The 27,611-nt window shown below is 33.6% G+C and overlaps 1 protein-coding gene across 1 annotated transcript in view; it reads right to left on the bottom strand.

The window, feature by feature from the left end:
• Positions 1-2,691: 2,691 nt before the first annotated feature.
• The window catches only part of LOC128552633 (uncharacterized), a 41,293-nt gene continuing 16,373 nt past the window's right edge, over positions 2,692-27,611 (bottom strand). Inside the window, exons 5-11 of the mRNA XM_053533674.1 lie at positions 25,259-25,481; positions 23,730-23,838; positions 23,091-23,467; positions 20,485-20,682; positions 15,848-15,940; positions 12,642-12,798; positions 2,692-4,834 (exon numbers count right to left, since the gene is read on the bottom strand). Coding sequence (XP_053389649.1) covers positions 4,822-4,834; positions 12,642-12,798; positions 15,848-15,940; positions 20,485-20,682; positions 23,091-23,467; positions 23,730-23,838; positions 25,259-25,481 — 1,170 coding nt within the window. The 3' untranslated portion in view covers positions 2,692-4,821. The remainder of the gene's footprint in view (positions 4,835-12,641; positions 12,799-15,847; positions 15,941-20,484; positions 20,683-23,090; positions 23,468-23,729; positions 23,839-25,258; positions 25,482-27,611) is intronic.

The following is a 27,611-nucleotide window of genomic DNA, read 5'->3' as shown; positions in this document are numbered from 1 at the left end:
AAATTGTTTATATATTGCAAATGGGCGTTTAGAACCAGGACAATTTACTTGGTATCAAAATGATACGTAATAAAACAGCTGCTAGTTTGTAGATTATATAATAGCAGACTGCAATGTATTTTCTATTATTGATAATATGCATGTAAATGATTTAACTGAGTTTTCAGACCATTGCCGGGTCAATTTTGTTCTAAATTTTGATAATATGAAATTTGACTGTAAGAATGATATCACTTATGACAAGATAATTTGGGAAGATTGTAATATACACGATCTAAATATATTGTTAAATGATAAAAAAGATGTTTTAGATGACTTAACAAACAATTTACAAGCAAATACTATTGACCTAAATACTTGTATTAATAATTTCTCGGACATAATGTTTGATATATCCTTTCATTTACATGGTAAAACATTTCATAGGAAGAGAAATCCTAAACCAAAAAAATATACACGTTCACTTTGGTTCGATGGCGATTGTAAAACACATAAATCTGGATTTTATAGATGTAAGAGATTATATAAGGACAATCCTTCTGTTGATAATAAAAAAACAATTTGAACGCCAGAAGCGCCTTTTCTACATGTAAACGTAAAGCCAAAAGAAAATTTTATACGAAAGAAAGGAAAACATTATCAAATTTGAGTAAAATTAATTCGAAAAAGTTTTGGAAATATATTAAGAAATATAAACGAAAATGTTACAATACCTCTGGCGATATTAGTTTAGATAGTTTTGTTGAACATTTTATAAAAATGTTTCAAATTCCCAACATGAAGCAACATAATATATTGACGATTTTGATAGTAGAGACGAACCTATACATATTGAAAGTTTAGACTGTCAATTTACTATTGATGAAATCAAGAAAACTGTTGAATGTTTGAACAGGCATAAAAGTTGTGACATAACAAATAATGTTGCAGATTTTTTCATCGATTCAAAGGATTTTATCACACCATATTTAGTTACAATTTTTAATGTTATATTTAATTCTGGTGAATACCCTGATCTCTGGAGGAAAGGTGTCATTGTACCAATTCACAAAAAGGCGATACTTCTGATCCTTCAAAATACAGGCATAACACTAGTTAATGTAATGGCAAAAATATTTTCTCTTGAGTTATGGAATCGCATAAACAACTGGTGTGAAAGTGAAAATGTTTTTAATAACGCTCAATTTGGTTTTAGAAATGAACATAGTACAGCTGACTGTATATTTTTGTTGCATAGTATTATCCAAAAAGTGTTATCTCAAAATTCTAAATTGTATTGTTCATTTATAGATTATGAAAAGGCATTTGACACTGTTATACACGATGCATTATGGGTTAAATTGTTTGAATCCGGAATAAGTTGTAAAATGGTTAAAATGATAAAGTCTATATATAGTAATGTAAAAGCTTGTGTAAAAGACACTCTGACAATGTCGTATTCTGACTTTTTTAATGTAACGTTAGGCGTAAAACAAGGTGAACCACTTTCACCTCTATTGTTCATATTATTTATAAATGATGTAAAGAATATTATTGATTATTCACAATTGTCTGAATCTGATATAAACTTATTGTCTGTGTACATGTTATTATATTGCTGACGATATTGTTCTATTCACTACAAACCATAACAGTCTTCAAAGTTTGCTTAACAAATTATATGAATACTCGCTCAAGTGGGGTCTGAAGATAAATGTAGGAAAAACAAAAATGTGTGTATTTGAAAAGAGAAAAAGCACTCGGAATTATCAATGGTATATTAAATGATAATAATATAGAAGTTGTTGATTCATTTTGTTATTCAGGTATGAAATTTTATTACACGGGTAATATGCAGTATGCTGTTAAATCTTTAAACGATCAAGCTCTCAAGGCTTATAATAATTTATTAACAATTTGCAGTTCAGTTCCTATGGATATTAAAATTCAGTTGTCTCTTTTTGACTCTCTTGTTACACCTATATTGCTTTACGGATCGGAAGTTTAGGGGGTGTATAATCTAAAAGAAATTGATAAATTACATTTTCGATTTTGTAAACGTATTCTTGGGGTGCGGTCCCAGACCTCAAATGCTGCTATATTAGGAGAACTTGGTCGTTTCCCATTGTCTATGACCTGCAAGGAACGTACATTGAAACAATGGCTAAAAATAATGAAAAACCCTGATTCTATTATTCACGATGTATATATTGATGCCTTGAATACTGCTGGTAACAATACAAACATAAAAAAACTCTTGGGCTCTGCCGGTGAAAGATCTACTTAATAACCTTGGGTATAGTAATTTGTGGTATACAACTAATTTTGCTGTTAACTACGAACCTTTGCTTAAGTAAAGGCTGCGCGACCAGTATGTCCAAGAATGGAACGATACAATATCAAATCAGCCTAAACTAAATTATTATAGAAAATTCAAGACTGAGTTTAGTTATGAGAAATATTTAAATGTTATTGATAGTGTTTCTTTAATAATTGAATTATCTAGGTTTAGACTGTCTGCGCATTGCTTAGAAACTGAGACAGGTAGATTTATAAATGTAGATAGAAATGATCGTACTTGTAAAATGTGTATGAAAAATGTCGAATCAGAGTATCATTTTATGCTATGTTGTCCTTTTTATCGTGATCTACGCCAAAAGTATTGTATTGATTCTTCATTTCCTTCAGTTTATAAGTTTGTGAAACTATTATCATCAAAAAATGTTAGAACTATTAGAAATGTGTCCAAGTATGTATTTAATGCTATGAAAATACGTAAAGAAAAACTTGATACTGCTGCTTCTTAATTCAATTTAATGTGAACTACTTTAGTTTTGTATGTGCATTTATGTGACGTAATCACTAAGTATATTATACAATATACTGTATTTGCATTATATACTGTTAACATCATGCATGAATTTGTATTTTATGTATGTATGTATGTATGTATTTTATGTCATGTCTTGGCCATCTGAGATATTGTTTTGTAAATGGCCAAAGGCATGTTTATGCGGATATGCCAAATAAAACTCGTGAAACTCGATATCCAAGATTACCACCACTAATTGTGGTAAACTACCTAAACGGCTCGAATCCGAAAATATTTGGAACAGACATATTTCAAACAATAAACAATTATCAATTCTCGAAATTTGCGATATAATGTAAGAAACAACAAAATTTGTATTATACATGAGCAATAATAATATAAAATAATTGTAGGCGAACACCGTACAGTATACCAATAGTGTCTTATATTTTATAACTATCTACATCTAACAAGAGGCCTGATAGCACTTAACATCTCAAAACAGTTTTCATTGGATGCATGTATTAAAACCATGTGAGGTAATACTCCCCGAGTATATCAACTACCCAAAGAAGTGCATGTTTGGTACTGGGCTCACTACTTCAGATTAAAAAAAACTGAGAAGTTGTTTGAATTATGCAGGTATTTTATTATACTGAAAAAGTACTTAATTTTGTTTTTGTTTTGAGTTCAATTACTTTAGAAATATTAAATGTACTGCAAACAAGAAAGCATTATTGATTTGATGGTGATCAGAAAATTACACTGAACTGTTATCAATATCTCATATATTTGAAACAATAGAAGGAAAAATAAAGCGAGACAATACAAAATTTGAAAAGCGAAAGTGGAATCAAAGACGTTTGAATATTTATCAAGTTTCACATATTTATATACAATTAAGTTTTCAATCATCCTGAACGCTATCTTAAACACATATACAATATAGATAACTAGTATTCAAACTACAATAATCTCACAATAATAAAGGGTATAAAAATGCACTATCATGAATGTCTGAAAACATTTACATGATGGTTTAAATAGCAGATCTATATAATTTTGCTATAATGTCATTTTTATTTTTCCAACGCATTATCAGTTTTTATAATCTTTTCGACATTCCTTGTAAATCATTTAAATAACAAAACATGTTTCTCATAGATTTAATCTACATTTGATAACTATCTGGGCCCAGTTGTTCAAAACTTTAACAGGCGATTAAGCTAACGGTTGATCGACTTTTAGTTACATTTCGACATTTAAGAAGACTTAGTAAAACATATTATAATTTAAGAACTATGAAACTAAAATGTCTTTACAATTAAACTACAACATCATACTAGTGATTCCCATCATGCCATATATTTTGAATCAACATTAAACAGGTGTTTAGTTTAACAGCCAGTTAAAGTTTCGAACAATTGGGCCCTGACGTAAAGAAAAATAAAACTTTAATTCGTTTCTTGTAGGTTTCTTACTACTGAAACACTCGGCGAATTCCAAACATGCTTTCTACTAAATATTTTTATTCAAATCAACATCATATCCAACATCTGACTGACCATCTCTAATTAAGTAAATGGTCCCCCAAATGACAATCAATTTTCTTTCGTCTACAAATCCCCGTATGCAATTTCGGTATTCTCCAATTGCTATGAAAAATAAGTTTCTGTTATCTCCGAAAGATGCCGAAATCGCATACGGGGGAGAAGTAAACGAACGGAAATTTCATTGTCATTACGGGTCCAATACCTTAAGTAAATATGTAATATACATAACAGCTTTATATTTTTTATATACAAATGTACATGAGCTACCTATGTACACAATAGCGACAAATGCGAATAATACATGATGCAATGGTATAATGTCCAATCTTTGTACAATTTTTAAAATACGCATTTAAAGAAATAAAAATCCATAATGAAAACCTAGCATAACATCAGTATGTGATTGACGTGCGATTGGTTCAAGTTCTTTAAACCCTTTACGTTGTTGAATTTCACTGTTGCCATTCGGTCTACAGGTTATTTGCAATCTCTATAAGAATAAAAAAAACAAAAAACATTTGGTTATTATTCATAACATACTTGCAGTAAATGATACAACTTTTGATAATCTCAGTCTGAATGCCACCAAATGAAAGATAGATTCTTGCACAACAATTCTATTGAACAAAGTAGTCAACATACATCATCTAATATTGCGTCTGATACCTGAGACATTTCTAACCGGAAAATAGTCACAAATCCTGAGATACACACAAGAAAAACATAAACTGTCTTATTTCTAATCACACGATATGACAGGAAACCTCTTTTCAAAAATAGTCCAATTTCTGTGAAACACTTGAAAAGCATGAAAAAAGTACTATGATTTTTGGTCTGGAATGTGTAATATTAAACGTGATCCTCTGGAAATAAGATTTCCAAGAGGTCTGTGTAACGGGAAGGCCCCCAAACGTTAAATTAATTCATACATGAATCACTGAACAACACCATCCACGTTGGAATCGATACATAGATTAGGCTAGATATGATATCTACATCACATCGGTAGGTTGAAAACGATACACAGTTAGCAACATCACATTGGATGCAACATCAACAGTATCAATGTAGGTGTGATATCAAAAATGTTTAACATTTTCTCTAATTGACACGTTATATTTTTTAAAAAGGTAAATATTTTATTTCGAATTTCTTTTATATGCTTTGAAATGTTTTAACTGATTATTTTCTATTCATCGTCAAAGCAGTCTGAAATATTGCACAAAAGAAGATGCTATTTAAAACTACAGAACAACAGACAGCCCGGCATTGACGACATATTGCGCAATAATGGATACAAATTTAAAATAGGATTTACTTAGTGTTCGTCACGACATACTGCAGAATAAAGGATTTAACCAAAACTACGGAATAACTGAAGCTCATCGTTACGATATACTGCAGGACAAAGGATATTAATCAAAACTACGGAATAACTGAAGCTCATCGTCACGACATACTGCACAATAAGATATGTTAACTAAAACTGCGGAATAAGTGAGGCTCATCGTCACGACATACTGCATATTAAAGCATGTTAATTAAAACAGTTTCTACGGAATAACTGAAACTCATTGTTACGACATACTGTACAATAAGGCATGTTAGCTGAAACAGTTTCTGCGGAATAACTGAAGCTCATCGTTACGACATACTGCACAATAAGGCATGTTAGCTGAAACAGTTTCTGCGGAATAACTGAAACTCATCGTTACGACATACTGCACAATAAAGCATGCTAATTAAAACAGTTTCTACGGAATATCTGAAGCTCATTGTTACGACATACTGCACAATAAAGCATGTTAATTAAAACAGTTTCTACGGAATATCTGAGGCTCATTGTTACGACATACTGCACAATAAGGCATGTTAGCTGAAACAGTTTCTGCGGAATAACTGAAACTCATTCTAACGGCATACTGCACAATAAAGCATGTTAATTAAAACAGTTTCTACGGAATAACTGAAACTCATCGTTACGACATACTGCACAATAAAGCATGCTAATTAAAACAGTTTCTACGGAATAACTGAAACTCATTATTACGACATAGTGCACAATAAAGCATGCTAATTAAAACAGTTTTTACGGAATAACTGAAACTTATTGTTATGACATACTGCACAATAAGGCATGTTAGTTGAAACAGTTTCTGCGGAATAACTGAAGCTCATCGTTACGACATACTGCACAATAAAGCATGTTAATTAAAACAGTTTCTGCGGAATATCTGAAGCTCATTGTTACGACATACTGCACAATAAGGCATGTTAGCTGAAACAGTTTCTGCGGAATAACTGAAGCTCATCGTTACGACATACTGCACAATAAGGCATGTTAGCTGAAACAGTTTCTGCGGAATAACTGAAGCTCATCGTTACGATATATTGCACAATAAGGCATGTTAGATGAAACAGTTTCTGCGGAATATCTGAAAATCATTGTTACGACATACTGTACAATAAGGCATGTTAGCTGAAACAGTTTCTGTGGAATAACTGAAGCTCATCGTTACGACATATTGCACAATAAAGCATGCTAATTAAAACAGTTTCTACGGAATAACTGAAACTCAATGTTACGACCTACTTAATATTAAAGCATGTTAATTAAAACAGTTTCTACGGAATAACTAAAACTCATTGTTACGACATACTGCACAATAAAGCATGCTAATTAAAACAGTTTCTATGGAATAACTGAAACTCATCGTTACGACATACTGCACAATAAAGCATGCTAATTAAAACAGTTTCTACGAAATAACTGAAACTCATTGTTACGACATACTGCACAATAAAGCATGTTAATTAAAACAGTTTCTACGGAATATCTGAACCTCATCGTTACGACATACTGCACAATAAGGCATGTTAGCTGAAACAGTTTCTGCGGAATAACTGAAACTCATCGTTACGACATACTGCACAATAAAGCATGCTTATTAAAACAGTTTCTACGCAATAACTAAAACTCCTTGTTACGACATACTGCATATTAAAGCATGTTAATTAAAACAGTTTCTACGGAATATCTGAAACTCATTGTTACGACATACTGTACAATAAGGCATGTAAGTTGAAACAGTTTCTCCGGAATAACTGAAGCTCATCGTTACGACATACTGTACAATAAGGTATGTTAGATGAAACAGCTTCTGCGGAATAACTGAAGCTCATCGTTACGACATACTGCATATTAAAGCATGTTAATTAAAACAATTTCTACGGAATATCTGAAACTCATTGTTACGACATACTGTACAATAAAGCATGTTAGTTGAAACAGCTTCTGCGGAATAACTGAAGCTCATCGTTACGACATACTGCATATTAAAGCATGTTAATTAAAACAGTTTCTACGGAGTAACTGAAACTCATTATTACGACATACTGCATATCAAAGCATGTTAATTAAAACAGTTTCTACGGAATATCTGAAACTCATTGTTACGACATACTGTACAATAAGGCATGTTAGTTGAAACAGTTTCTGCGGAATAACTGAAGCTCATTGTTACGACATATTGCACAGTAAAGCATGCTAATTAAAACAGTTTCTAAGGAATAAGTGAGGCTCATCGTCACGACATACTGCACAATAATGGATGTTAAGAATAACCGAACCTCATTGTCAAGCTATATAAGCCAATGAAAACAAAATAATGGAGACACATCGTTACAACATACTGCAAGGTGAATGATGTTAATTCAAACTATAAATTAAAAGAGGCCAATCATTACCGTATATTGCACAACAGACGTTTTAAAGATAACTACAAAATAACAAAGACTCAGTGCCACTATCACAACACTACAAATGTCTCTAGTTTGAAATACTACACCAATACATTAATACATTTGTAGCACATTATCCATGTTGAGAAAATGTTTATTGTGCTGCAAATATAATAGTTATTACTAGCAGTACCTACCTTTTAGTTCATGTCGTATATTTCAGCTTTAAATTCAACAGTTTTGTAATGACAATTTAATGTAATCATATCTTATCACTTTTAAGTTATCTTCACTTTAAATTTACGGAATTCCATATATACGTGATACTGACCACCTGATTAACCTGACAACGTCAAACTATTCCTGCTTGCAGATAATCAGTTATTTTGCAAAACATGTATAAAGTAGTGCAAAGTTAAGACACTGGATGTTTTATCTCCTTCTAATTTTGATATAAATTAAAAATTTATATTGAAATTTTGAAAGGATAATTTTTTTTTTATTTTCAATATATAAATTCAGTCACTTTTATCTATCCCTTATAACATAATGTCGACTGTCCATGATTTATGCTTTTAACTTTTACTACGAATGTACAACACAAAGTCATATAGATAGATATATCGGAAAAAAGATGAGTAAAGATGCCTAATTATTTCTTACATATTTAATAATTCTAATCCAGTTAATTAAAATAAAATAATGTAACTCGACCGGTTTCACCTGTTTACTGGATTTTCAGGAGTTAAACTGTATACTGTTGACGTTAGTAACGTCGCTTGGTAACGACGTCGCTTCATCGTAATAATGGACGTTACTCTTTTGAGTTTTGTCAAGGGAAGTCACTATGTATTTATTGATGCGTTATTTTGCATTCAGTTCTGGACAAAAAGTTTGAATTAATAAGTTTTCTTTTCTCCTGCTTTTAGATATGTCTGTTTCTTATAATTTATAAATTGGCATTGTCATGAATTTTTTAACTAATTCCTTTGAGCATTCTGCGATGTGACGACTGACTGGTAGAAGTGCGTTTTCTGGATTCCTTATATGTTGTTTGTGAAGAGTTACTCGATTTCTTAAATTAGACGTTTCTCCAATATAGTCTATTGAACATCCAGAACATCCAGACTGTTTTATTTCTGGTTTCCTTGCAGATTCTGTAAATGATGCCCTTGTCAGTAGTTTCTTTAAGTTTGCCGGTTGTCTCTTGCTTTTAATGAATTTATTTTTTGAAATAACTTCTTTCATTGTAGCATCGTTATAATATTGGTAGATTTTCTCTTATTATGTTAAAAAAACTCCAAATTTTTCGGATTGTGTTGATACATAAGGTATTACATTTTCGTCTTGTTTTTCCTTGGTCTTTCTTAGTTCTTTTTGATCAATTAATAATACTCTTTGTATTCCATTTTCAATTAGTTTTCAAGGATATGGTTGAGATGTCAGGATTTCATTAATCGAAGATGTAGAGAGTCTTTCCTTGAAATAATTGTGCATAAGCGTCTTGCAAAAGAAAATGGAACATTCTGCTTTATATGTTTAGAATGACACGAAGTGAACAAAAAATACTGTTTACTGTCTGTTGGTTTGTTATATATATCTGTTTCAATTTCTGTTCCTTTCTGTTTGACTTAAATATCTAGAAAAGGTAGTTCATCCGTACTGATTTGCATAGTGAATTTTAAGTCTTCATGAAGTTTATTTAATATTGTATTGAAGATGTTTAATTCCTCTCTTGATTTGGGCCATAAAATAAAAATGTCATCTAAAAATCTTTTCCAATTATGTATAAAATATTCTTTGAATTCACTCCCATATTTCTCTTCTACTTTCTTGTATAATAGTTCTTCTAAATAACCAATATATATAAGAAAAAAAGACTGTTATACAATACAAGATGTCTTGCAATGGTTTGTTTCATTTTGTAAAACAATATATTACGTAACCAACAAAATATAAATAATGCCTGCCATTGGGGGTAGCCCGAATATTTTCAAGCCTCCATACGTAATACCACCTAAGGAGAAACATAGGGTGATATGCAGTTTCGAGGGCTGACAGTTTTCACATCCTCCTCACTGACATACGGTATTTCTTTCAATATATCAAAAAATGCCATGCTGTATGATATTAACTTTTACTTTTGTAATAATTTGAAAAACAAGTATTCAAGATAGATATACTTTTCACTAAAATACACAAAGTTAAATGTTTTAAGATACGGATAATCAAGAGCCCCGCAAAGCAAGTCAATATACTTCCAAAGGAGGAGGAGGAGGAGGAGGAGGAGGAGGGGGAAGTAAAAATTTTGAGTGTGTGTTTCGGAGGGGTGTAATGCGACTGTGGGTGATGGCTAGGTTGTTTTGTGCGGCGGCAGTGACAGAACTTTAAGGCTCAAGAAACTAAGTGAATTTTTTCTGGAGGTTGGGAAAGGGAGGCAAAAAGGTTGATGTGTGTGTGTAATGTGGATTGTTGCACATGTCGGAATACTTATAAAATCTGTACGAAGATCCTTTGGAAGCATAAACACAAATAAATAAGCCTTAAGCAGTCTCGGCTTGAGTTTATAAATGACAGATAGTAAAATTTGCAAAAACCCTCACGACCCTAGAACGGGCTTAAGCGGAACTCTATTACAGTAAAACTGCATGTACTCCGTGATTATAAAGAACCAGAAAATACAACCGAGTAAGTTCAACTACGAAGAGACTTTTCAAAGCCGCCATACGGCACTTAAAGACTTCTGTCTGATATCTAATACAATCTGTAAGAAACAAGAATGCCAAGATGGCCCTAGGTCGCTCACCTAAACACACCATAACAGTGTAAACATGTTTGACATAGTGATTTCATGGAAACAAATATTCTGACCAAGTTTCATTAAGATTGGACCAAAAATGTGGTCTCTTGAAGTGTAAACAAGTATTTTCTTCAATTTAACATAATGACCTAGTTTTTAAGCCAAGGTAACGTACATTCAAACTTGGCCTAGATTTGATCAAGGCAATCATTCTGACTAAATTTCATGAACCTCAATTGAAAAATACAGCCTCTATCGCATACAAAACCTTTTTCTTTGATTTGTCCCAGCGACCTAGTATTTGATCCCAGATGACCAAAAATGTGGTCTCTTGAAGTGTAAACAAGTATTTTCTTCAATTTAACATAATGACCTAGTTTTTAAGCCAAGGTGATGTACATTCAAACTTGGCCTAGATTTGATCAAGGCTATTCATTCTGACCAAATTTCATGAAGATCAATTGAAAAATACAGTCTCTATCGCATATACAAGTTTTTTTTTATTTGACCTAGTGACCTAGTTTTTAACCACAGATGACCCATATTCTAACGTTACCTAGATTTCATTAAGGCAATCATTCTGACTAAATTTTATGTATATCCAGTGTAAAATGCAGCCCCTATTGCATACACAAGGTTTTTCTTTGATCTGACCTTGTGTCCTAGTTTTTGACCCCAGATAACCCATATTCGTAACTGGCCTAGATTTTATCAAGGCAATCCTTTTGACTAAATTTCATGAAGATCAATAGAAAAATACAGCATCTATTGCATACACAAGGTTTTTCTTTGATTTGACCTAGTGACCTAGTTTTTGACTCCAGATAATCCTTTTTCACATTCGTCCTAGATTTCATCAAGGTAATCATTCTGACAAAATTTCATGAAGATCAATTGAAAAATACAGCCTCTATCGTATACACAAGGTTTTTCTTTGATTTAACCTAGTGACCTAGTTTTTAATCTCAGATGACCCAGTTTCTAATCTGGTCTAGATTTCATCAAGGTAATCATTCTGACCAAATTTTATGAACCTCAATTGAAAAATACAGCCTCTATCGCATACACAAGGTTTTTCTTTGATTTGACCTAGTGACCTAGTTTTTGACCCCAGATGACCCATTTTCAAACTCCGCCTAGACTTTATCAAAGTAATCATTCTGACAAAGATTCATGAAGATCAATTGAAAAATACAGCCTCTATCGCATACACAATGTTTTTCTTTGATTTAACCTCGTGACCTAGGTTTTGAACCCAGATGCCCCATTTTCAAACTCGGCCTAGATTTCATCAAGGTAATCATTCTGACCAAACTTCATGAAGATCAGTTGAAAATACAGTCTCTATCGCATACACAAGCTAAATGTTGACGGACGACAGACGACAGACAGACGACAGACAGACAGACGACAGACGACGGACATCGGTCGATCAGAAAAACTCACCTGAACATTGCTCAGGTGAGCTAATAAAACGCAACAAAACAAATTAATAGCATATTTTGGTAACATGGAGTCTGTCCATGGGACTTTATGAAATGTGTAACGCCCGTCATGATGATGACACGAATTATGACGGACGGACAGACAGAAAGGACAGACGCACGCGGCATCATATGTCCGTTTTTCAGACAACCAGTATTGTTTAAATCAATACCAGTATCTTGTTTTAACTTACTGATTAGAAAATGTAAAAAAATGTATTCAAGAGAGTGAATCATGTTGAAATAGTATCAGTTCTGTTGTTACGTAATACCTTGTTGGAATGATCTCTTCGGCTGTCTTTTCCTCCAATTTTCCCCCGTGTTCCTCTGCCTCAATATCCCGTCCGCATGTTGTAATAATGTTCTCCTGACATGTCCCCTGTGCAAATTCTTCGTTCTCTATTACATCCTTTTGTTCAACAACCATGTCTACAAGATTTCCATCATAATATAATGTTCGAAGTTAACAATTAAGTTTAGGTGTTTTCCCTCTATTATTTATACCGTGTGCCAAAAAGGAAACTAGAAGGAGACAACAGGTGACTCATTTTAGGTAAATGTATGTCTTCGTACACACACTGAAAATAATGGTATAATGAACTCAATTTATGTATTTTTTTTTTAATTCAGTTTCAGATATGAATAATCTTAAAGGTTAACAAGTAGAAACATTATCAAATACAAAGGTTTTAGCTTACACAGAATTAAGTATATCATATCGGATAATCACTATTGCCTCTAAGAAATACTTTATACAGCCAGTGTGAAAAAATCAAATTTTGCTTAATGAAAATGTCCAATCTATGTCAGGCAATGATGTTGGAACTACAATTAATTGGAAGAAATTATAATATTTCCGAAATAAATGCGTAAGCTTAAAACTTATTTTCTTTCCTTGTTGAGAACGGGAAGCATTACCCATATTTAAATTGAGGAGTGGTGGATTCCCATTTATTACAGTGGTTTAGATTGCTGACTTCGAACTGCTTCAATGTCGAAACTTCAATTTTGTAGTCAATTTCTTTTATGTATGAAAAACAAGCCATCGAACCGCCTAACAAAGAGTCAGGGGCTCTACACAGTCGCCTATCCGTGCCTGACAAAATCTCCGGAGTGGCACTTTGGTTGTTCCTCCACCAGGGATGGCTTGAACGTTGCCTTTTGACCTTACGTTATGTTTGCGGATAAACATCCCGACAAAACAAGCAACATAACGGTATGCGATGTTTATTTCTGTACCGGCAAATTATGAAGGATGTTATAGTTAGAATTACATTAATCCTGTTAGAAATAATTTCAAGTGATACTTGTGATTTAAGATGAATATAGTTAATCCCCACCCTCACATGTCATAGAGGCAAAATCCATATGAGACGATGTTAGTTGTGCCTTTCAAGACCTGTATCTAAATAATCATAATACTCAGTTGTCATAATTCACTCTTGATCTTATCAGTGAATCACAGGCAAATACTTTTATCTTATTCAGACATCAGAAAGTGTTCCAGTTCTATAGAGGAGGAAAGGTCAATGTCGATGTCAAGACGCAAGTATATAGAATATGTCTATTCGCGTTTGATTTCGATGGTTTCTGTAGGGGTTCCTGTTAATAGTCATGACGAATAAAACTAGGAGATGCTGTTGTAGGAAAGCACATATCCCCACAAAGCATAGTTACTGTAGTAATAGGCAAATAGGCCACAGCAGCGAAAGTCAAAGCCACACCAATGGTTGTCTCAGTGACTGAAACGGAATGGGGATCATCTGCTATGCATGTCAAGTTATCCAATGATCTTTCAGCGTTCTGGGTAAAGTGGTTCTAAAGATATTCATTGGAAACGGCTTTTCATGTTCCGGCCCTTTTGACATTGACCTCCGAAAGAATGTCCTAATGACCAGTAAGGGGTATCTAATAGGCATGACCAATCAACCCTTGAACTGTTGACGTTTTGAGTCAAGTTATGGATCAGAAACAATTTTCCATGTTCTGGCCCTGTGAGCTTGTCTTTTGATCGAGTGACCCCAAAATCAATTGAGTCATTTACTCTACATGACCAATCATCCAATGAAGTTTCAACATTCTGGGTTAAGTGGTTCAAACGTTATTGATCGGCAACAGTTTTGCATGACATGTTCAGGCCCCTGTGGTGACCTTGCCCTTTGATAGAAAACAATAAAGTTATTAGGCAGAAACTGTTCGTTCTACCGTCAAACAAAAATATTGTTCACTTTGTCTCACGCGGCGGCCTTTGTTTTCTAATGGATATGATACTTCAAAATATAACAACCCGAGAGTTGCCCGATGGTATATTTTGAAATATTCAAGTTTGGAATTTCTGTTATTGGTTTTGCCAGTACCTAGTTACAGTCGTCAATGACAGGTTTGATAGTCTATACAAATTAATAGATCAATTTCACTGCACTTTTACTTGTCCTATATGTCAGGCATACAACACCTGTTCATAAATGCGACATACTGAAACAAGCAAAACTTATCATTACCACCGTAAAATAGTAAGTGATATCTCATTTTGATACAAGCGAAAACTGTATAACCTTCACTGTAAACTAGTATGTGAAATTTCATTTTAGTTCGGTTTGTTAAAAGTAGATTGTTTAATCATATATGAGCTGACAAAACATTTGAATCAGATCTTTAAGGGTATATCCTAATTGCTCTTGAAAGTTTGATGTAAAACAAACAATGATATTGTGTCTAAAACACTAAATTGTGCAGCTGCAAGAGAAGTAAACGAATAAATATCCCTGCTCATAAGTACTTGCCTAAGGCAAGAGTTGTCATTCTTTGTGGTCATGGCATTAAACTAGATACTAATAATTCAGATATTGATATAAACAAAACTTTCATAAATTTGACATTTCTGAAAGCATTTTTGGTGATTTCAGTGACCTAGAAATCAATTTCTATACTTTGTTTAATGTCTTTCTATCATGAAAATGTTAGGTTCTATCTCTGTTTTTGCAATTAATACTGATATCCTGAAGAACAAAAAAAATTCAGGCCTTTGAACTATATTAGTGAAATTTCTGATACTTTCTATTTTGCCTTCAAGTATAATCTGACCCGCCAGCTTAGCTCAATAGGGGGAGAGTCGGTCTACGAATCGCGGGGTCGTGAGTTCGATCCTCGGGCGGTGCGTATGTTCTCCTTGACGATTTGAAAGAAGACATTACGTCTGAAATCATTTGTCCTCCACCACTGATTCATGTGGGGAAGTTGGCAGTTACTTGAAGAACAGGTTTGTACTGATATAGAATCCAGGAACACTGGTTTTAACTGCCCGCTGTTACTTGACTGAACTACTGTTGAAAACGGGGTTAAACCCAAAACAAACAAACAAATCAAGTATGACCTTGGTCCGGGCCTAACCCTTTGGGAGTCGTTTACACCATTGCCCCTTTGAAATTTGCAGCCGCTGTTTCAAGTGGGCTGTCCATATTGGAATTTTCGAGTTTACCTTCGCGTTTTCCTGTGTCGAATTCCTGGGTCCATACAGCATGTATATATCCTCCATCAATGTTCGTTGGGCACTCATCGATATTCCCATCATCTGTCCAAAATTTAAGAAATAATGTAAATGGAGTTTCCCTACATTCTTCATCCAATTTGTCATTAAGAAGAATTGAAAAGGATTAAAGCTTAAGATATTTTATTAATGACAGCGAATGTAAAATAACTGAGGGCTGTATTTAAATTATTTCTTTCTATATAATTTTACAGGAACAAAATTGTGTAAAAAAGTGTTCTTTTATTTTAACGTAAGCTTTTTTCATACTTTCTTACATAAAATACTTTTATACACACAGCTGAGAAAAAGTATTCAATATCTTTGCTCAAGAAAACATGGTATTTCAGAGAATTATTTCGGAAAAACAAAAAATGTTAAATTACTTTACTAATTATACTAGTTGTACAAAGTTTGACGAAGCACGAGCCGGGAAATCAAACATCTATGGCATGCACGTATAAAATATTGAAGCTTCATGTATTACTAAATAACAGTGCGGATATTTTTATCGTTTCACTTGCTACGATTATAACTTATGTTAAAACTCATTGAGCAATTTCTTATGTTTGTTTATATCAAAACAAGTTACGTTTTTAGGTTACATTCTACCAGTTCAATTCCTTATTTATTTCATATTAACAATAAAATATTCAGACCTCATTTTCAGCACTTCAGAGCACTTCAATAATATGAAAACCATGTATGGTCATTTAGTATGACATGTCTTCTTACCAAAAATAGAAAATTATTGACATGTTACGTTGTATATAAGAAAAATAATCTGTTCTGTGAAACATCACCCTCTAAAAATGCCCCAATGAAAACAGCTGTGTAGCAATCACGCGTAGGTAGACATTTTTTTTGCAAAGAATGAAACTTATTCCAGAAAATTCACAAGGAAAATGGTCTAGATCTTTTCTCAATACAATAAGCAATAAAACTAAGTCAAAAATGTAACTGTCACCTTCTCATGTCACTCATTATACCAGATTTCATCCATAGCATGGAACTACATTTTAGATTACTTCACATGTAACACTGAGTAGTCACTTCCGGTTTGGTGTAATCCGTCCTTAAGGATTAGAATAGTCTAACCACAACCATATCATAGTCAAGTGAAATCAATTTAAGCTTTTCGAGTACCAGGCCTAAACTAAGAGAAAACCTAATATATTGTAATTATCATTATTCCGAATTGATCTTAAAATATATCGTCATATTATCTTAAATATGAATACTGGATTTACAGGTAAAACTGTGATTTCTAAGATACCACATACGCCACATCATATGCGCAGGGCATTTGTTTGTCAAATCTTCCTTCGATAAGAAATAAGGAAAACACAATAAATTAGTGTTAGGTGTCCCAAATAAGCAAAGTAAACCTGACCTTAACATTATACTATATGTGTAAGCTTAAAAGCCTTCTAAAGGAGCTCGTTATAATTCTATATATAACTTTACTGGCTTTCATATTTCTTTCAGTTACTATAGAGATGAAAAAGTTAAGCTATAAAATATATTACCATTTTGAAAAACTATAGGGGTTTTGAAATGATGTATTGGTCGTAGTCTTGAAAGGACATGTGTTCTTTTCTTTGGAATATTTATAACGCATTTGCAATACGGAAAGCTTTCTTTTTTAATAAATTTTTAGTCATAAAGAACATGGTGTGAACACAGTACCCAAAGTTCTAATACAGCTTCACTGGAATATCAAGTCGTAGACACGTGGTAGTTGATTGCTTTTATGTGTAAAAAACAAGCCATCGAACCGGCTAACAAGTAGGGCTCTACGCAGTCGCCTATCCGTGCCTGACAAAATCACCGGAGTGGCACTTTTGGTGTTCCTCCGCCAGAGATGGCTTGAACGTTGCATTTTGACCTTACGTTATGTATGCGGGATAAAACATTTCTTAAAAACAAGCAACATAATGGTATGCGATGTTTATCTTTGTACCGGCAAATCATGAAAGATGTAATAGTTAGAATTACCTTCATTCTTTTAGAAATAATTTCATGTGATACTTGTTAAATGACAGCGAATGCAAAATGTTCAATCCCTACACTCCAATGCAATGGAGGGAAAGTCCATATGAGGCGATGTTAGTTGTGCTTTTCAAGACCTGTATCTAAATGATTATAATACTCAGTTGTCATAATTCACTTTTGGTCTTTCAGGCAAATACTTTTATCTTATTGAGACATCAGAAAGTGTTTCAGTTCTATAGAGAAGAAAAGGTAAATGTCGATGTCAAGACACAAGTATATAGAATATGTCTTTTCGCGTGTGACTTCGATTGTTAGGTAGGAGTTCCTGTTAATAGCAGTGGTGGATAAAAGTAGGAAATGCTGTTGTAGGAAAGCACATTTCTGCCAAAGCATAGTTACTGTAGTGATAGGCAAAAAGTCAATAAGCGACAGGAGCGATAGTCAAAGCCACATTAATGGTTGGCTCACTGACTGAAATAGAAAAGGGATCCAGTCTATATCCAGCTATGCATATCCAGTCATCCCATGATCTTTCAGCGTTCTGGGTAAACTGGTCCTAAAGATATTCACTGGAAACGGCTTTTAATGTTCCGGCCCGTTTGACATTGACCTCCGAAAGAATGACCTAATGACCAATAAGGGGTATCTAATAGGCATGACCAATCATCCCTTTAAGTTTTTTAACATTCTGGGTAAATTTATGGATCAGAAACAATTTTCCATGTTCTGGTTCCTGTGACCTTAACTTTTGACAGAGAGACCCAAAATTAATAGGGTCATTTACTCTACATGTCAAATCATCCTATGAAGTTTCAACATTTTGGGTTAAGTAGTTTAAACATTATTGATCGGCAACAGTTTTGCATGACATGTTCAGGCCCATGTTGTGACCTTGCCCTTTGATAGAATGACTCCGAAAACAATAAAGCTATTAGGCAGAAACCGTTCGTTCTCCCGTCAAACAAAAATATTGTTCACTTTGTCTCACGCGGCGACCTTTGTTATCTAATAGATATGATACTTCAAAATATCACAACTTGAGAGTTGCCCGTTGGTATACATTTGTTGTATTTTGAAATATTCAAGTTTTGAATCTTTACTATTGGTTTTGCCAGTACCTCGTTATAGTCGTCAATGGCTGGTTTGAAATTATAAAACAAGAGCTCCGCCAAGCGGGGCAATATACGCCCGAAGGGTTAAATCAAAGAATAGGAGAAAAATGTAAAGAACTTTGAGAGTAAAGCCCAAAGGACAGGAACAACAAAGGGAAGAAATTTCAAAAAAATTCGAAGTCCACAAAAAAAATCCTTACAAGGTAAAGGTATGTCAAACTTCACCTAAATATTGGATGTACCATCCACGTTGTACCACAGAAAAGTGGTCCCGTTTTTTCTTTACGGCCAATAACAAAAACGTTTCAAAATAAGCTATTTATAGTAACATAAAAGGGAAGTAATTAAAAAAAAATATTGTAAGTGAACAAAAGAGGGATCGCCAAATAAAAACAAAAAGCACTGCAATGCAGAGCAATAAACACAAAACAAAATCATATATGATCCTTGACCCCTAAGTGTGACTTGACCTTTAAGCAAGTCATCCGGAATGTGCTCTCTGCACGTCGTCTCAGTGTGGTGAACATTTGTGTCAAATTTCTTGGAAATCCTTCAAGCAGTTCAAGAGTTACAGAGCGGACACGAAACAAACTGATTTGACCTTTGACTCCTAAGTGTGATCTTGACCTTGAAGCGAGACATCCAAAACATGCGCTCTGCACGTCGTCTTACTGTGGTGAACATTTGTGTCAAGGTTCCTTGAACTCCGTCAAGGGGTTCAAGAGTTACAGAGCGGACAGGACATTGCTAACGGACGGACTGACGGACGGACGGACACCAGCAGCGTCACAACATAATACGTCCCTTCGGGCGTATATAAAATTGTAGAAAAATTTAATTGCAATTTACTAATCCTGTATGTCAGGTATTACAAGACCTGTTCATAAATGTGACATATTGAAACAAGCAAAACTTATCACCTCCATCGTAAAATAGTAAGTAATATCTCATTTTGATACAAGCAAAAACTGTGTTACCTTCACTGTAAAATAGTGAGCGAAACTTTATTTTATTAACGGCACGTTAAAAGTAAATTGTTTTATCATGTATAAGCTGACAAAATTTTTTGAATCAGATCTTTAAGGGTATATCCTAATTGCCTTTGATGTGAAACAAATTATAATATTGTGTCTACAAGACTAAGTGTAACTACAAGTGAAGTAAACGAATGGATATCTCTCCTTGTACGTACTTGCCTATGGCAACAGTTGTCATTCTTTGTGGTAACGGCATTAAACTAAATACTAAAACTTCAGTGATTGATATAAACGAAATTTTCATAAATCTGACATTTCTGAAAGCATTTTTGGTGATTTGAATGACCTAGAAAGCAATTGTTTACTGTCTTTCTATCATGAGAAATGTTAGGTTCTATCCCTACTTTTTGCAATTAATACTGATATCTTGAAGAACAAAAACTTCAGGCCTTGGAACTATATTACTAAAATTTCTTATAATTTGTATTTTGCCTTCAAGTATTACCTTGTCCCCGGGCTATCACTTTGGGAGTCGTTTCCAGCGCTGCCCCTTTGAAATTTGCAGCCACTGTTTCAAGTGGGCTCTCCACATTGGAATTTTCGAGTTTACCTTCGCGTTTTCCTATGTCGAATTCCTGGGTCCATACAGCATGTATATATCCTCCATCAATGTTCGTTGGGCACTCATCGATATTCCCGTCATCTGTCCAAAGTTTAAGAAATGATGTACGTGGGGTTTCCCTACATTCTTTATCCAGTTTCTCATCAGGAAGAATTGAATTAATAGGGATTAAAGCTTAAGATGTTTTAATTAATGGCAGTGAATACAAAAAAAAACACTTTCTATGAAATTTTACAAGAACAAAAATTGTCTGAATAGTGTTCTTTTATTTTAACCTAAGCCAGATATTTCATACTTTCTTACATAAAATACTTTTATACACACAGGAAAGAAAAAGTATTAAATATATTTGCTGAAAAAAACACTTAGTATTTCAAAGTCTATATCAGATAATTATTTCGGAAATACAAAAATGTTAAAATACTATACTTAACATATGTTTGCGTCGGTGTAAGCTTGTAACAACTGAATATTAGTAATACTTGTTGTACTAAGTTTGACGAAGCACGAGCCGGGAAATCAAACATCTATAGCATGTACGTTTTAAACATTGAAGCCTCATGTATTTAAGAAATAATTTATAGCAAAAGAGTGCTTTAACACTATTTATGCACGATGGGTGGTTATACGTCGGGCGTAATAATTTCACGACGGCGCAAAGACGTATAATCACCCGAGTGTATAAACAGTGTTAAAGCACGCTTGTGCTGTAAATTATTTCTATTCTAATATGCCCTTAATCTCAAACATTAGACAAAATATAGAAGTGCTCTTTCTTGGTCGCAACAAAAACTTGGACGTCATCGCACGTTAACGTGACGTCATTGTAGCGTAAGAGTGTTTTAACAGAGACATGCATATTAGAATACTAAATAACAGTGCGGATATTTTTATCTTTGCACTTGCTACAATTATAACTTATGTTAAAACTCATTGAACAAAATTTCTTTAGTTTATATCGAAATAAGTAACGTTTTCTAAGGATTAGAATAGTGTAACCACAACCATATCATAGTCAAGGGAAATCAATTTAGGCTTTTCAAGTAGCAGACCTAAACTAAGAGAAAGTCTAACATATTTCAATTATCATTATTCCAAATTGATCTTAAATATATCGTCATATTGTCTTGTATATGAACACAGGATTATTAGGTTAAACTCCGATTTCTAAGATACCACGTGCGCAACATTATATGCGCATAGCTTTTGTTTGTCAAAACTTTCTTCAATAAAAAATAAGGAAAACACAATAAATTAGTGTTAGGTGTCCCAAATGAGCAAAGTAAACCTGACCTTAACATTATACTATATGTGTTAGCTTAAAAGTCTTGTAAAAGAGCTCGTTATAATTCTATATATAACTTTACTGGCTTTCATAACTCTTTCAATAATTATAGAGATGAAAAAGCTATAAAATATATTACCATTTTGAAATAATGTATTGGTCTTAGTCTTTGATGGGCATGTGTTTCTTCTTTGGAATATTTATAACGTATTTGCAATACAGATAGCATTCTTTTTCAACAATTTTTCAGTCATTAAAAACATGGTGTGAACACAATGCTCAACGTTATAATACAGCCTCACTGGAATATCACGTCGTAGACACGTGGTATGATACCCAATCCAATTACATTATACGGACATCCAGCTGACCAGGTCAAACACTATCCACTTAATGTTGAGCCTCAAACACGGAAACCACCAGTATAACTTTAAAACATCTTATGTATGACGCGATCAGGGAGCTACCAACGACCTCACGCACTCAAAGAGTACGCTCTACCAACAAGCTACCGAGGCGGTGCAATACGGATGGAGAATGTATAAATTAGTATATCGTTGTCTAGCCGTGGATAGTGTAAGTTCGTGGATTCCCCATCACATATACGTCACACTCCAGTTTTGGCGTACGCGCGCACTTGCCAACAGAACATCCGGAGGTAAACACAAACTTTTGTGTTAATCACCAAAAGAGTCAAAATAAGAGGTTTAAACAGGTAAGAACACCAATAAAAGCACAAGCGTGCAGAAAACCTTGTATTTACTAATCCTAAATTGCCCCTAACTCATAATCCCCTTAAATATATGTGTGATATTTCTATTTCCTAAATATCATATCGTCTCCTTTGCTTACATTTTAACTTGACAGCCTCGTTTTGGTTTTGACAATATCTCGTAAAAACATTAACTGATGACATCATCCACGAACTTGCACGAAAATGAAAGTGGGTTAACTAACAGACATGCATGTTTTGTTCTGCATATTTCTTGATGTATTGTTCATGCTTTTTGCATGACTGTCTTTTAAAGGGATATAGATCAACTATTTTATTGTAAGTAAACATTTGTTGCTGTTTGCTAATTTTATTCAAATATAAATGGTTGTTTCTTGTATCCGTGAACTTTCACCAGACAAGGATTCAATAATTATAGTTTATTTTCACACCTTAATCACAGCGCCCCATTGAAATGCTGAAAAGTCTTACTATTTGCAGAAGACATGGATTCATCTGATGTTTCTTTTTCATTTCGTGGTGTATATGCCGCATCTATGTTTCCGCCATTCAGGTCACAGCCAAGCTCGTTGACTCCATCTTGTGTTCCCATGACTTCTGATTGAATGTTTTTCTCCTTTTTATTTTCATCATCGTCATTTACAGGTATGTCGTTTTTGATTTCTGATTGGTCTATTGCATTGTCGAGTTTTCTATAGGGATGTGGATCTACATACTCGTCTGCTTTTGTGTATGTTGGATCTTCTCCGCTTAGCTCAAGGTATGTATTGACTACATCGGCGTCACGAATGTAATCGTATTCGCCTGAAGTGTCTCGTGCGTACGCATATGATAATGTTGAAGTAGTTCTAGACCATTCCATGAAAATACAATATTTTAAAAGATATATCAACACTACAGATACATTGAAGATCACCCTTACTGCAATACAGCCTCAACAAACAGTGTAAATAAAGCTTTAAACATAAAAAAGTTAGAATGGTTTTACGACATACGAGGAGGTACAATGATGTTCTATCTTTTTTCTTAAAAAAAAAGTTGTTAAAGCCATCTGATCAAAATATACGAATTCTTTATTTATAGATATATGTAAGCTTTAAGGATTCAAACCTAATAATTCTTCTCTCGTCCGATTCTTCATTCTGAAATGTCTTGAACTCCACAATGTTACGTATCTGATTACGCATAGCTCTGTACTTCCGATAAACATGAAGACTACCTATTCGTACAAGAAGAAGTATACATGTAAATAATGTTAAATAAAATCACAATTTATAAAGATTGTCCGAACTGAACCGTGCTGTCATTGTAGGCACAGAGTACTAACCTTTAACCATTACATTCGATTATTACGGGGCTAGTGTGACGTCAACCTATATCCAGGATACACATAGCAATTATAAGTATGTTTGATAAAGTGGTATATTCGCGTACCTATTATCTATAATTGAAGCAAACTATCTGCTCTCAAGTGGTATATTTTGAGATTTTTCACATGGGGCGTTTGACTTCTGCTTGAAAAAGGTTCCGATTAAATGTAAATAAAAGAGAAAAAAGGTTAAAACACAGATTTGTAAGATCTGAAATGACATCCTTAACAGTAAGAACATTGCCACATTATGCCATGTAAAGATTCGCAATGCACCTATCCCCTCTCTCCCCTTCCCCAACTCCACAACACGCTCAAATAAAATATTCCCAATATTCCATAATTATTCTTACCATGCAAGTTATGCCGTTTTGACCAATAATAATAAATAGTTGCGGATTAAGGTCAAAGTCACAAGCACTCTTTTAAATCCCATTTTTTTTAATCACATGTAGTTATTCAATAACGTACACACGTCGTTTGTATTATATTTCATGAAAATCCGTTATCTTAGACATAAAAGTAATATTAGAACTTAGAATTTTAAATAATGAAAATTATTTTTGAAAAAGTAAAGGTGGCAGTGGATACACATCATTCAAGACTGAGTATAACAATAAAATTTTGAGATGATATTTCAAGCATATTGTACAACATTTGCCGAATTGTCTTATTTAATGTCCGTGAAATTGCTCTCGCAGGCAGTCCTACCTATCAGCACACTGAACAGAAAATCCAACCAAAATCAAAACTGAATTAATTCGGGAAGATTTTAGTCGTCAAATACATGTTAATCGAACGGCTTAAGAACTTTATAAAGCTTTATATACAATATTAAGAAAAAAAATGATTCGCTTGTAGACAATCTTCAGTATATTTTAAGAAACCTTGCATCATTAAATTCATTACCACAGCATTTAAACATACAGATAGTGGTTTCCTGTTTTCAACGGGTTACAGTTTATTTTTGTTGTGGGCCTACTTTGCAAATACGTGGCTCTGTGGCTGTATTTATTGTGCTCTGTGCTTCCGAGAAATCTACCCTTACCTTATATCTTTTCAAGATGATTGTGTTATCATACATACAATTGAAAAAAGAGTTGAAAGTGAATAAACTACATATACATCAATGTATATATTTAAAAAAATCAAAATGTATCAGTTCTAAAACGCTTCTCAAGGTATAACTCTAGCTAAAGATATCATGTGAGCTTTGATTTTCCATTGACATTTAGACACATGTTTTGAAATGAAATAAAAATCTACAAACCTGCGGAAAGTATAATTACTACGACCAGTACCACAAGACCAATGACCAGAACTGTATTTGTGATATTGGATTCATTTGGTTGAGAGGTTGTGTCTGGAACCTTTGTTGTTACTTTTTGTTGAGAGGTGGCGCCACTGACTGGCATGGTGGTTTTTGTGAAGCCAGACTTTTTATTTTCCAAAGTAATTGATCCTATAGTTTGGCTGAAGTAACCAATCTGCACCTGAAAAACGTTCATTTAATAATCATATAGGTAAGTATAAAAGCTTCAGTTTTACTCTTTGCGAAAAAAAAATTAGAACGTACATGTAAAACAAGAGCTATCACTGACGGTGATGAATGTACCCCCACACACTCTCTGACACAGTACATAGCAATTTGACGCACACAAAATTGCATAATTATGTTGACTGTATGTATAAAGACTCTATGTATATAGTATATTTAGAAAAAACGTCCCATAACTCCCAGAATATTTATCTAAAAGAATGCACAACTAGGGTTGGTACTGATCACTTGTGTGAAGTTTCATTAAATTGTGTGCAAGGGTTCGGGAGATTCGGAGCGCACAAGACTGCATATGCAGACTGTTTGTATATAGTATATTAACAAAAGACAAAGTCCCATAACTGAGCAGATTTTCTTTCTGAAAGAACCTAACATGCACTATGCACAACTAGGGTTACTACTGATCACTTTTATGAAGTTTCATTAAATTGTGTCAAGGGGATGAGGAGAGTTGGTGAGCACAAGATTGTATCTATGTATATAGTACAATAAAAAGAAACAAAGCCCCGTTACTCTGCAAAAAACCTGAAAGAGCTTTACATGCATCATGCACAACTACTGTCGTTACTGATAACTTGTTTGAATTTTCATTAAATTGTGTCAAGAAGATGAGGATAGTTATTGCGCACAAGACTGTGTCTACGGACGGACAGACGGACGGACAACCTGAAACCAGTATACCCCCCTTACACCTTTGTTGTCGGGGGTACAATTATAAACTTCTAATTCGACGTAGGTCTTATTTTGATTTGAAAAGTAAACTGCATCATTTGTTTATTATAGAGATAGAACAATTTTAGAAATACTATATAAAGTTTACTTCTGGTTGGTCTGGCAATATAATATTCTTGCAATGAGTTTGTACTGTCATTGAAACTAATTCCGTGTCGTTAGAGTACTTATTTACCGGCAGAACTGTGCGGTCATATCAAAAAGTAATGGCTCGATCATTTTAGTTAGACAACTTATAACAACATATCATCACATTAGCTTAGTACTCAATGTATATATATTTTTATTTCTGGATTTGAAATTTTATACAAAATTTTATTGTAAGCTCATCCAGCAAATGGGTAACTGAAACTTGTTTTGGATGAATTTAAAATCTAGCTTAACAGACATTTACTAATGATTACCTTAAATTTCCCTCTTTATTTTAAAATAGTTAGCAGTAGCCACAGAAACAGTGATATCTATTTTTTTTTATTTTGATATCGGTATAAGTTATCTCTACTGAAACCATGACGAATTACTTACAGCAACTGTTAGTTTAAAAAAAAAAATCTTATAATGAGTAAGTCCCTGATTCTTTTGTCTGTCTGATGTAAGCATGGGAACTGCCTAAAAATTGTTCCGGTGATATTAAGTCAGAAACTGGGGATTTAAATTTCGTAGCTAGACATCTTGGTATTCTACAATAGACAACAACTATCTAAATAAGTTTGATGTTTATTTTATACCCGACAATGATCTTAACTGGAGAGCCAAAAAAGTAAGTAAAACCTGACACAGTTTTTAGGCAACGGCTTCTCATTTTTTATTAATTTAGTATTATTTAGACTAAATGAAAATGATCTTAAATAACGTTGGATAAGAAGAAATTATTGACATTTACATTCGAACAAAACTAAATCTGTTGCTGCAATGATACGCGTATGCCTAAGATAAAGAACAATGTTTCTGAGCAGGAAACCGTCATATCACGGAATGTGTAGTTTATTTATGTCACAAATCTTTAAAAAGCATTTTCTGTTTGTTCTGCTCTTAAATCACCTTTCAGTCTGTAACAAAGTTATAGAATAGGATGATCAGCGAAATATTTGGAAAATACCTAGTTTCATAAGTTTTATATCGTGAAAGATGCTTATCCTAATTAACGTAAACGTGACGTGAACGTATTATCATCTTCAGCATCTGCTAAATATTAACAAGATATAATCCAATCTCGACAAAATTTCCTGTTCGTGTACTAGTATTAAATAAGTTGACATTTCAAAGAATGTTTCACAGAAATGCAGTTACATTAAATTGGCGATAAACTTTCGAAGTGTTAAGGTGGAATGCG

The sequence above is a fragment of the Mercenaria mercenaria genome, unplaced genomic scaffold, assembly GCF_021730395.1.
Source record: "Mercenaria mercenaria strain notata unplaced genomic scaffold, MADL_Memer_1 contig_2976, whole genome shotgun sequence".
In the NCBI taxonomy this organism is placed as follows: Eukaryota; Metazoa; Mollusca; class Bivalvia; order Venerida; family Veneridae; genus Mercenaria; species Mercenaria mercenaria.
This window is presented reverse-complemented; position numbering and strand designations above follow the sequence as displayed.